The following is a 12,197-nucleotide window of genomic DNA, read 5'->3' on the forward strand; positions in this document are numbered from 1 at the left end:
TGGCTATGACTTTTAGGAGCTTGTAATATTTGGTTCAAAGGTGAGGAGAAAATCAGAATCACCAAATTCATCAGATTTTAACTTGGCTTTTCCAGGCCAATAACCATGCAGAGCATGTCACCCATCCTTATGAAGACAGTTATATATCCTAAGTATGGTGACTTTTTCTGTCCCATGAACAAATGCATCAGAGTGTAGCATGTGTGTGTCAAAATCAATTCCACAACAATTTAGAATGTTTGTGGTCTGGTTCACATGCCACCGTAAGCTGAAGAAAAATCCTTGGCTGCAGATCATAGGTAAGGAGAAGACAGTTTAACCATAAATCTCTGTGGTGCAATGGATCAGTGTGTCTGACTGTTAACCAGAAGGTTGGTGGTTTGAGCCTACCCAGGGATAGCTGTGGGCAGAATTCTTACATTGCAGGGAGTTGGACTAGATGACCCTTCCAACCCTGCAATTCTGTGATCCCAGGTTTGGACAACACAAAAAGCCAAACTTTGACTTGGCTGCCATGCAGCACTAAGCTAAAAGAAACAGGGAGGAGCAAAGCAATTGTGGTTTCCTCCCTGGGAGCCAGCACATTTTCAGTGTCCTGGTAAGATGTGGTTCTGTGCAACCACAGCTAGTCTGTCTTCACCCTTAGATTTTATCATGGGAATACATACATGGGAAGATGGCAAAGTTTAAAGTTTCCAGTAGATATAAATCACATTTGACTGTTATTGCTCCTACTTATTAATTAAATCTATATAATGTCCTTCTTCAAAAGGTCACAGAATGGTTTGCAACAGAATACAAATTGAAGCAGTTATATACCAGTAAATGCATTTATAGTAAGAAATAAAGGCGGCAACCATTTTGTGTGTGTGTGTGTGTGGGGGGGTTCCATTCCTGGCCCCTGCATGTCACTGGAGTATGCAGAAGCCCCTGCCCTGTTACCCCCATTATGTCCACCATTCCACCACCGTCCTGCCTTCCTTCGCCTTCACATGGACCCATGCGTCGGCTGTCAACTGGACACACGCAAAATGGTTGCTGCCTGTACATAGTAAAATAAAATATTTCACTGTTGTGAAAATCTTTTTCTTTGTGCTCATCCTTCAACCATATAATATTTACCTCCACAGCTAAATTGATTCCATTTGCAAGGTCATTAGCTTCACTAAGGATGTCATTTCCTTCTTTTAGAGTGTTTTCGACCGCCTGTCGTCCATCTTCTAAAGCTTGCTTCTTTTCCTATAGATTATATTTGTTTATGTGAGGAAAATGGCTCAAAATGAATATGCGTTTGTTTTTATTTTTTATATTTAATAAAACATTGCGTTCGCAGCACTTTTGTTGCTTATTTTGTGTTATGAAGTACAGGAAGGTGTTTTTAAGAAACCTCAGGATTTCTACCTTCTGTAATATGAGATTTAGGAAATTGCATACGAAGCTGAGTAAGTGATTGTAAAATGCTATACATCTGGTTCATCTTTCCAGCATTCTGTGAAAAATGTCATTTTGGGGAGCTTGCCATGATCTGAGGAATCTGATTAAAACAGAGAATTCAAAGGGATGATTACATCGTAAAATTCTACAGAGAAGAAAATATTTTAATTTTCTGCATCTTCCTTCTCTCTACCTTGAAGAAGCAACTGATCTACCTTTAGGGAACGGCGATGGTTAGCCCTTCAGGCCCCCCAAGTATTTTATGGAAGCTAGCATCATGCAACTCATAACAGCCTTGAGACAGAAAAGTCTGAAACAAACAAGAAACCGAAACATTTGTCTTCATTTGAGGTTGATTTCACTCTTACTGTCATGGCTAAGCACTTGTTAATGTATGGTATAATGTGCTTTCAAGACTTCGCAATTAAAATTAAATCAAGAGAAATCATTTACACCAGTTGCTAACAATAAAAAATATAGGGTAGTTTGATTTATAATCTGAATTTACATATGCCCATTTAATTCCTGACTTGAGAACAAGACAGAATGAGGAAGTAAAGGTAAAGGTACCCCTGCCCGTACGGGCCAGTCTTGCCAGACTCTAGGGTTGTGCACTCATCTCAGTCTATAGGCCGGGAGCCAGCGCTGTCTGCAGACACTTCCGGGTCACATGGCCAGCGTGACGAAGCTGCATCTGGCGAGCCAGCGCAGCACACGGAACGCCATTTACCTTCCCACTGGTAAGTGGTCCCTATTTATGTACTTGCACCCGGAGGTGCTTTCGAACTGCTAGGTTGGCAGGCGCTGGGACCGAACGACGGGAGCGCACCCCGCCGCGGGGATTCGAACCGCCGACCATGCGATTGGCAAGTCCTAGGCGCTGAGGTTTTACCCACAGCGCCACCCGCGTCCCTGAATGAGGAAGTATATCCATCCTAATACTAAATCTTGATTGGCTGGGTCTGTGTATAGTCTCAACACAGATTTTAGAACAATGACTGTTTGGGGCCATGACTACTTGGGTTGCTATATTCCATCTGTACTATAATATACACATGCGTAGATCACATACTATTCACTAGAGTAAAAATTTAAGTTCCATTTCATTTCTTTCTGGCATCAATAGTAATTTAACTTAGTCCCCCAACTAGGAATTAAAACATGTCAATTAATTTGTCAAGATTTTAAATCTGCTTGTAGTGTTTTAAAAGCAGAGGGGAAAACATTTCTGATTCTGAGAGAATCTGCATGTGGTAGATAGTCAGACAGTCAGTCAGAGTGGGGCATCTCACCTCCACAGATGTCATATTTTCTTGGTTGATTGCAGATAGTCTATTTGCCTCCCTAATTTTGTTGGTTGCTTCTCTCAGCAAGTCTAGAGCATCATCAACTTTATCTTGGTAGTCTGCCAGCTTGTCTCGGACTTCATTTTTGAGCTCCTCTGTTCTCTTCCTAGGATCTCCAAATAGTTTATTCACTCTCTTTAAGAGGGCTTCTGCTGCTCTGTAACGTATGAGACACGGTATTGTTAATATGCCTGCCGTATTTATGATTCCATGTGCTTATGATGTCTGTTTTAAAATGGACTTGGGTTAGATTTTCTTACAAATTATTAGAACACATTACAAAATTGCCTGGATCCCCTCAGTTCTGGGTGTTTATTCCAACTCTGTAATATTGGTAAGTAAGTAAGTAAGTAAGTAAGTAAGTAAGTAAGTAAGTAAATAAATAAATAAATAAATAAATAAGTGATGAATGTCTAAATCCAAACCAGAAACACCAGCAGCAAATTTAACTTTCTGCTGCTTGCCATGCTTAATTTGGAGGACAAAAACAAAACAAAAACCCTATTCCAAAGAGGTTTCGTGTTGACTGATTCTGCCCTAAATTGCAGATTTGCAAAGTTGCAAACCAATGTTTGCAATCAACTTCATTTTTTATTTTTTGCATATAGTTTTTTCAACAAGTTAACAAAAGTCCTCTCATTAACCTTCAGTTTACAAGCAGGGTCAAATGCACCCTGATAGCACTAATAAAGAAATCATTAACAAATTCTTTTAGATAGTCTTCAACCATAATGAAATGCAAATTGCCATGTGGTGCTTCAAATTAGTGAAAAAATCTATGTTTTCACTTGTGGCTTTGGGGGTCAATTCTACCCCTATTTGAATGAATGAAAAAACCCACACCTTTAACCGATATGTTATTTAATCAATATAGATATGGAATGCTCCAGGGCTGTCTTAAGCATATACAGTGCCGGGGTGCAAAGATCCGCCTGGTGTCCCCCTCCCCAGGTTGCCCAGTCCCAGGCGTGCAGGAGAGCAGAACCAGCCAGCCACCTTAGTGTCTTGCTGGCTCGGTCGCCCCTGAACTCGCGGTGCAGAGCCATCCACAGCAGAAGAGCCCACCGCGGCACTCCAACTGATGGGCGGGCTCTTCCCCAGACTCAACTCTCGGGCCCAGACTCTCAGCCTGGCTCCCCGAGAGCCTGGCGCTCGGGTGCCCTGCACCCCTAACGCTTATGGCTAAGACGGCTCTGGTTAGTTTCAGCACTACCTTGGAGTTGGAGAGCTCCTGGATTTGTCAGATCACTGGAATAGACACATGGAGGCCATGCAACTGAAGCTGCCATTCCATGTTACAAGTACCCAGCTGGCAATCAATACCATCCACACAGAATGAGGAAATGGGGAAAGTCCTGCTGCACAAGCAGACATCCTTGCACTGATTGAATGGGTTAGTTGATTCCTGCCCTATATTTTCACACACTTAATTCCTTGTTATCTCCCATGTCCTGTTATTCCTGTTTTACTTTCTCACTCCTGTCCTCTGTTTGAAATAAATAGCATACTCTTAACCTTAAAATGAAACAAAAAAATCATAGTACACCTATGTATTTAATTTTACATGCTACCAGCCATGGTTTTCCCAGTAGTGATGTATGGAAGTGAGAGCTGGACCACAAAGAAGGCTGATCGCCGAAGAATTGATGCTTTTGAATTATGGTGCTGGAGAAGACTCTTGAGAGTCCCATGGACTGCAAGAAGATCAAACCTATCCATTCTGAAGGAAATCAGCCCTGAGTGCTCACTGGAAGGACAGATCGTGAAGCTGAGGCTCCAGTACTTTGGCCACCTCATGAGAAGAGAAGACTCCCTGGAGAAGACACTGATGCTGGGAAAGATGGAGGGCACAAGGAGAAGGGGGCAACAGAGGACGAGATGGTTGGATAGTGTTTTCGAGGTTACCAGTATGAGTTTGACCAAACTGCGGGAGGTAGTGGAGGACAGAGGTGCCTGCCATGCTCTGGTCCATGGGGTCATGAAGAGTCGGACACGACTAAACGACTAAACAACAACAAAAACAACAAAACTATAGCCAAAGATCTGACTGGTTATTTCAAAGTAATCAGCGTAGAATAGCAGAATAGGCTTGAGATTCTGAGTATTTTCCAGTTTTGTCTGAAGGATGGAACAAACTCCATGTCAGTTATCTATTGTACTGAACCACCGTACTAGAAGGAGTAGAGTTACATATAATGAGTTACACTGTGGTCTTAAACTCATTACTCAGATGTAAGTTCCCCTGAAATCAATAGGATTTATTCTCAAGTCATGCACTTAGAATGAAAAGGAAAACTGCAAAGAGAAAAGAATGACATGAAATCAGACATAAATTAATGTGGAAATAGTAATGGGGATGTTTTCGATAACAAACAGTTTATCTATGGGAATAGGTTTGCTGGCAAATAGATCTGTGTGCTTGAAACAGAGCTATTCTGTACAGGTGACAATAGATGTAGCTGCCCAGTGCCTCATTTATTTCTAGGTACACGGTCAAAGAAGTGATCAGGTCAGCATAGCTGGGTGTGTATGGGATGACCTCAGGCAACTACTGTTGGTGCTTTTATAAAGCTATTAATCCAGACAATAAATTTGAAGGCTCCAAGTATCCAAAAATGCCAGTACAAACCAGGTTTTTGGAGGTTCTGTTTAAGTTTAATCATTTTTGGCTACTTAGAGCAAATCTTCCAATGCTGATAAATGACTATGAGTTTTCTGAATCAGAAAATAAATCCTTACGTTTATCCCTGCCTTCATTGTCTATTTGAGTGGACCAGAACCACTACTGAAAATTCAAGTTCCACTGAAATCTGAATAGATTACAGTCATTTTCTTTAGAACTTATTTGCTAACTCATTTATATTTATTGCTTTGCTACTCACTCTAGCTCATCTTGGGCTGCCTTCTCTTGGGCACCCAGCTTTCTCTTCCTGAGCAATGCCATCATTCTGTCAACATCCCTCTGCAATTCTTGAAGGCTTTTGTCCAGCGGCTTGTCTGGGGTTCCAAGTGTCTCATTCAGCTTCAAAGCTGTTTCGTTTGCAGCTGCAGAAAAGTTGACAAATTATATATATCAACAAAGAGAGACAAGGGAAAACAGAGGAAGGGAAGGAAATGGAAATGGAAGCAGGGATAAACAGAAGATTGTTATTATTATCTTTTATTACCCACCCTTCACCCCGAGGTCCCAGGGAGGGTTACAACAATTAAAGCACAATAAATATATGTTTATTGGTTATACTTGAGCCATATTCAAGCACTCAGAAACCCCAATATGAATGTCTGGGAGAGTGGGGATGTTTGCTCCACCCCCCCACCCCCAATCACCTACCATGACTTGGAAGAATAAATTCCAAAGTTAGGAGTTTGCTCTACTCAAGTAGCTGTCCTGTGTGATTTAGAATCCTGATTTTCTATGGTTCTAAATCATGCAAAGCAGGTCTTTGTGAACAGAGTAGGTTTCCTGTTTCAGAAGTTATTCTTCCACCTCACGGAGAGTGACATGGTGGGCAGAGATAGTGTGCTCAATCCAGCTTTCCTATATTGTTTTCAGGATTTAGAATACATGAACTGGGCTATAAGTAAGCTTGGTTAGAGTGGGATATGACTAGGTTGCTGTACTAAAAGCTTTATAGAAAAGGTGGGATTTGAAGCAAACAGGGGGGTTAAATTATTATCAGGGACAATATAAATAGTGAAACTTTGGAGACTGAGGAAATAATTTTAGTGAAAGGTCTCAATTATGTTAAAAGATTGTTTGTTAGAGGCAATCCTTAATTTGCAATAGATTGAGAAATAATTGTATGGAGACTTCTTAGGGCAGAGCAAGAAGTCAACAGTATACATAAAGCATTCATCATTGTATGTTTGGTACACTATAATACTATAAATAATGCTAGAGAGCCTGAACCTAAGACTCGTTACATCAAATTAAGTGTCTGGGATGGTGTGAAGCTTATGCTTCAGAGGAAACTCCCCCAAAAGAATGCTATAATCATCTATGCATTTAGGACAGGAATGTTAATTTATTAGTATCCAGATTTTTGTGAATGTAAGAGACATTCATAGCACCATGAAAATTGAAAACACAGCCTCCTAGGTTGCCTTATACTATGTTAGACTTTGTCCATTTGGACCAAAAGTGTCTACTCTGGCTTGCAGCAGCTATCCAGGGTTTCAATGAGAAGCGTTTCCTATTAACTGCTGTCGGGTTTTTAGCAGGAAATTGCAGGTCACCTCCCACCCACCCCCCGTCTCACTAAGGGCCTTCCCAATATTTCTTATTAAATGAAGAATCGCCTGTGTAAAGAAGGCCTTCAGCAAGGTTCTCGCCTCTTAATTTAGCTTTCAGGGCTGGGTGTGTGGAATCTCCTATATATATGTATGTAGATGTGCCAATCTGGGTTTTTTTTGGGGGGGAAGAGGGTGACTGGGTCTAGTCCCTTGTATTCTCCCTATGCCACTGTACAGCCAATAGGTTATTGGCTATGGATTTAGTTGTGCAGCTATGGCTGCGGAGCAGGCACATAGGTGGATTGGAGTAGTGAAAATTGCAGGCAGTTCTGATTACTTTAGCTGGAAAATAAAAGATCAACTAGGAACAGGAAGGAAGAGAACAACGGAGGCCAGACTATGAAATCTAAATTCAAACAATGACTGTGCTGTACCAAGTTTATAATAATGTGGTTCTTTTGCTCCCTTTTTGTTTCTTACTTATGCACGGTGTTCTCTTATTTTCAACCCCCCCCACCCAAAATGACTTGATACCTTTAGTTATGGCTCTCAACTGTACTTTAAAGTTCAGAAAATCATGCACCTTGCAGGGGCATAATGCCTAAGTCCCAGCGCATATGTATGGCTAGCTGTCATCTGCAAATGCTCAATAGCAGATGTTCATTAACAGTAAGTAGTAATGCAGAAATTAAATTAAATGTACCGTTAATGCACCACACAGAATGCTAAAACAACAGAGGATTTCCCCCACCCCTTTTCCTCCCAAATGTAATTTTCACTGCCTTGAAAATAAACAACAGCAAAGCAGAAGTTCCCCATTAGTTATTTAATCATAATAGTTATTCTTCAAGAACCTGAACATCCCTGAAGGAGAATGTTCAATTTTTCTGCTGCTCTGTGCTTTTAATTGCCAATCTGCCAACAGTTGTAGCAAACGGTACCCCTTAGATTGCAGGAAGTCTGCAATTATTTGGCTATATAGTTTTTTTTCATTTAACAGATTTGAAGTCCAGCATTTTAATCGATTGATTTCTTTCAGCTCATGTACTCTTTTTCAGTGCTTTCGTGTTCTTAGTCTAAACACATGATGCTTTACATTTCTCAAGAGGCTATTGGCACTGCCTCCCCCTTCTCTGATACCTTCTGCTGCCTGGAGGGTGCCCTTGATGAACTGTCCAAGCATCTTCGCTCTCTCATTAGTTGCCTGAGCGTGCTGCCCAGTTTGCTCCCCATCTGCTGTCACCTTGGTCGCCTGGCGATACAGATTAAAGAAACGTGTAATTAATGAACATGACAAGAAGATACTCCATCTGTCTGAATCTACTTGGAAACTTTACCTCAAGCAAAAGGCAATCAATGAATTATTGATCAGATATACTGGAAGTGACACACAGTCTTCCCAAGTACACAATTACATTTTATTACTCCCTTCTACCATTAAAGAGGCATCCGAGGTTTTATTCTGGGTTCTTAGAACACATACTGGAACAGGACACAAAGAGATCCCAGATGACATTCTTTTTCTTTGACTTTGTTCACAAGCTATCATTCTTAGCACACGTCAGGCTCCATCCATGGCGAAAGTACTGAAGTCTATTGAAACCATGAAGGTTTTAGTGTTTTATTAGCCACTTCAGCCCTATTGATTTCAGTGTAACTTACAGAACACTAAAGTTACACTCCAGATCATTCTTGCAATGGATACTTCACAGTCTGTTTACACTCTTGTTATGCTTTTTAATAAGTTGAGTATGGGTTACATCCCACTATGTTCTATTCAAAGCAGGCCCATTGACATTTATGGACCCAAGTTAGTCATGCCCATTGATTTTTGAAGGGCCATGTTAAACACTGGATGCAACCCTGTGTTTTTATGAACTATTCATTCATGTAAGTTCTTTCCACATCAAGGAATATAATGTATGCATGTACTCATGTGTCGCCTTCTTTTATAAGAGAACTTTGATGCCTCCAGACAAGCGTCAAAGAATAAACTCTACCTTTTGCTTACAGACTGCATTTCTACTTTGTAACTTTAGTTTTCTCAAAGTCTTTAATGCCTTCAACATTAAAGCTATGTATCCATTCTAAATGCTGTGAGGAATGCTTAGCTTAGAAAAGAACACACTGCTACCAGAAAAGAAGCAACGAAAAATGCTAGATACCTCATGAAGTTTGTTATTTCTGTGTTACAGAACACAACTGGCTGAACATGCACATCAAGGCCTACAATACCTAATCTCCTCAGAACTATAAGGGACAGCACCAGCCTGGTCCCTGCAAGTGCAATTTCAGTCCAGAGGAAGACCCTAGATCAACATGTGTTTATTTATTGATGTAACCATAATCCATCCCCCAAATATTTCAAGGCAGAGTACAAAACATGAGAATAAAATCCACATACAAATTATTAATAAAACATCAATATCTACTGACAGGTTAACAAAGAAAACTCGTGTTACAGAGGTTCTGTCTAAACAGTATAGTTTTCACCAGTGTTACAGGGCTAACTTCTTTCTGACCATGTGCTGACAACTTGGGGTCAAGATTACAAGAATTTGAAAGGAGAAGGATTGAGGGTTGAGCAACTGACGGCTGATAGTTGGGGGAAATAATATAAAAACTGCGTACTTGACAGCATTTTCTTTGTAAGATGGGGGCAAGACTTGGAGCATGCATATCTGATGCTGCAGTCCTGCTTCATCCTCCTCACGCTTATTCTGCTTCTTAGCCTGACCATCTAACACAGGGGTCAGCAAACCTTTTCCACAGGGGGGCGGTCCACTATCCCTCAGACCTTGTGGAAGGCTGGACTATGTTTTTATTTAAAAAATCGAATTCCTATGCACACTGCGAGGGGGGCAAGTAGTCCTCCTGCACCCCCAGCCCCAGCTGCCTTCTTGGTTTGCCACCTGCCTCATTTACTGAAGGGCTGGCAGTGGTGGTGTGAAACAGGCCTAGAGAAAGAAGGCACCGCTTACCTTCCCAGGGGCTGCTGCCGCCACCGCCGCTTCTCATGAAGCAGGTTGGCAGAGCGAGCTCATCCGCTCTGCTCTCTGGGCCACAGGAGCACCAGGGCAGGGGCGGCGGGAGGAAGAGGCCAAGCAGCGGTGGCTCTGCCAATCAAACGCCACGCCTGATTTACCTCAGCGCGGTGCAGGAGACATCTTTGCCAATCAAATGCTGCTGAGGTAAACCAGGCACAGCGTTTGATTGGCAGAGCCACCACCACTCGACCGCTTCCTCCCATCGCCATCGCTGGGAGTCTCTGCTTCGCGGTGGGTTCTGGCTTCGCGGTGCGGGCTGGATTTAGTAACCCAGGTGGGCCTGATCCAGCCTGGGGGCCTTAGTTTGCCAACCCATGATCTAACAGTTAAAAGATCGATTCCTGGTAACTATACCCCTGCAGAGAGTGCTTGACTGGTTCACTGAGATTCTGTTTTCAACAAACTGGGGATTTATTGATTTGAACCATCAACATCTTATGGATTTGAGAGAGGCATAGTGCCTAAGACCTGCTGCTCCCAGTTTCTGATAAGGGACAGACATTCACTCATTTTCTCTAAAATACAGTGTGTTATATCAAGCAGTGTTTACTTACAAAGTGGGATTTTTATCTCCCAGCATCAAGGATACAATTTTTATTTTTTATATATATAAAATGTTGAACCTCCAAGTTAAATCATTCACCTCCTTCCCAGGTTCTTCTCCCATTGTTCAAACAAGCACCTAAACCAAATCACAGTTGAAACAAGACCTAGGCTACTTCACCACTAGGTGGCACACTTTATACTAATATAAATTCTTACTACCGGATTGACTAATGAAATTCCAATTTCTGCACAGTTTGGAGTCTTTACTAATAAAAGGAATAACAAACAACAGAGGTGTCATCTCAAGAGAACTTTACCGCCTACAAAATAAAGGCGTTTTTAATAACAAGATTTCTCCCTCATCTCTTCTAAATGAAGGTTGCTTGATAGGCTCTAAGTCATAACTGAGATTTGATTTGAATACACGATTTTCTCTGTCTGGCTGTGCCTCTGTTGGATTACAAACTGGAATAAACGAAAGTGTTTTTATTTTATTTCCACAGGTCAGACAAATGCTAGCACAAATATAAAAAAAGAGAAACTGAAGTAAAAGCGAAACGAAGCCTTGCTTATATCTTCCTTCCAGGGCTTTATAAAAGCAGCCCTTGGTAGAAAATAACAGTGTTACTTTGTAACAAATCACATTCTATTCATTCTATTTTTCTGGCTATTGACACAATTGCATGGTGTAGGACACAGGTACAAAACAGCTGATACTTGTCAAAAAAAGGTTGACCAGCCTCTATTATAGTAGAAAATAAGCTTTCAACGTACACTTAGATAACCCTCAGGCAGAATGAGAAGGCAGCTGAGATGGTGTCTAATTAGCTGTTGAAATAAACCAAGGTCACAACTCCTTTGTACTTAAACCTGGGCCACTTAAATTCACAGGACCTGATCCAGGACAGGACCACAGAAAGAACAAAGAATGGAAGTTCCACTCCCAAGCCAGAGTTCTGATCTGGAATGGACACCCCTTCCCATTGCTCTCTATTTTTAATTCTACTTTCTTTGATGGACTATGTGAGGCTCTCAGAGTATTTGTTTGGCCCATTTGGCCCTAGGAGAGGGACCGGTGGCAAAGCTCTGTGGAACGCGTCCCCTCTTGCCAAGAAGAAGCCCTCGCAGAGTTTGCCCCACCCTTGTGCCAGGCAGCAAGGCTTTGCAATGGCTTTTCCTTGAGGGTGAAACCCTTGCACAGCTTTATGTCCCTACCCCACATGGTGGGGGCAGCAGCATGGCATCTTGCTTCAGGCATGAAAATGTCACCTTGATACACCTTGAACACACCTTGATATTGGCAAATAGCGGAGGCTTAATTTCTTAATCAACGAAAGAATCATTTGAACACCGTTCTTACACCAACTGTGTCACGTTCTCCTTGAGAGCAGTGTGTGAAGTATCCCTATTACCACCCATACCACATGACTTCCTAGCCCTTTTCAGGCATTAAAACCTCTCACTCGAATAGCATTGTGTGGTGGAGAACTGAGGCAATCAGAGTTGTAAACAGCAAGGAGAGCCTCCATAAGAACAGGGGGCTCCACGTTTTAGAAGTTCACCCTTCAAGCCATGGAGGGTGACCCTGGCA

General features: G+C 41.8%; 1 protein-coding gene across 7 annotated transcripts in view; it reads right to left on the reverse strand.

The window, feature by feature from the left end:
- Window positions 1–12,197, reverse strand: part of LAMA2 (laminin subunit alpha 2) — a 360,258-nt gene that overhangs the window by 73,666 nt on the left and 274,395 nt on the right. For all 7 annotated transcript variants that reach the window (XM_081907021.1, XM_081907020.1, XM_081907017.1 and 4 more), the window contains 4 exons: window positions 8,154–8,265; window positions 5,663–5,825; window positions 2,727–2,937; window positions 1,123–1,239 (listed from right to left, as the gene is read on the reverse strand). In XM_081907021.1, coding sequence (XP_081763147.1) covers window positions 1,123–1,239; window positions 2,727–2,937; window positions 5,663–5,825; window positions 8,154–8,265 — 603 coding nt within the window. The remainder of the gene's footprint in view (window positions 1–1,122; window positions 1,240–2,726; window positions 2,938–5,662; window positions 5,826–8,153; window positions 8,266–12,197) is intronic.

Source organism: Podarcis melisellensis (genome assembly GCF_964234715.1).
Source record: "Podarcis melisellensis genome assembly, chromosome: 3".
NCBI lineage: Eukaryota > Metazoa > Chordata > Lepidosauria > Squamata > Lacertidae > Podarcis > Podarcis melisellensis.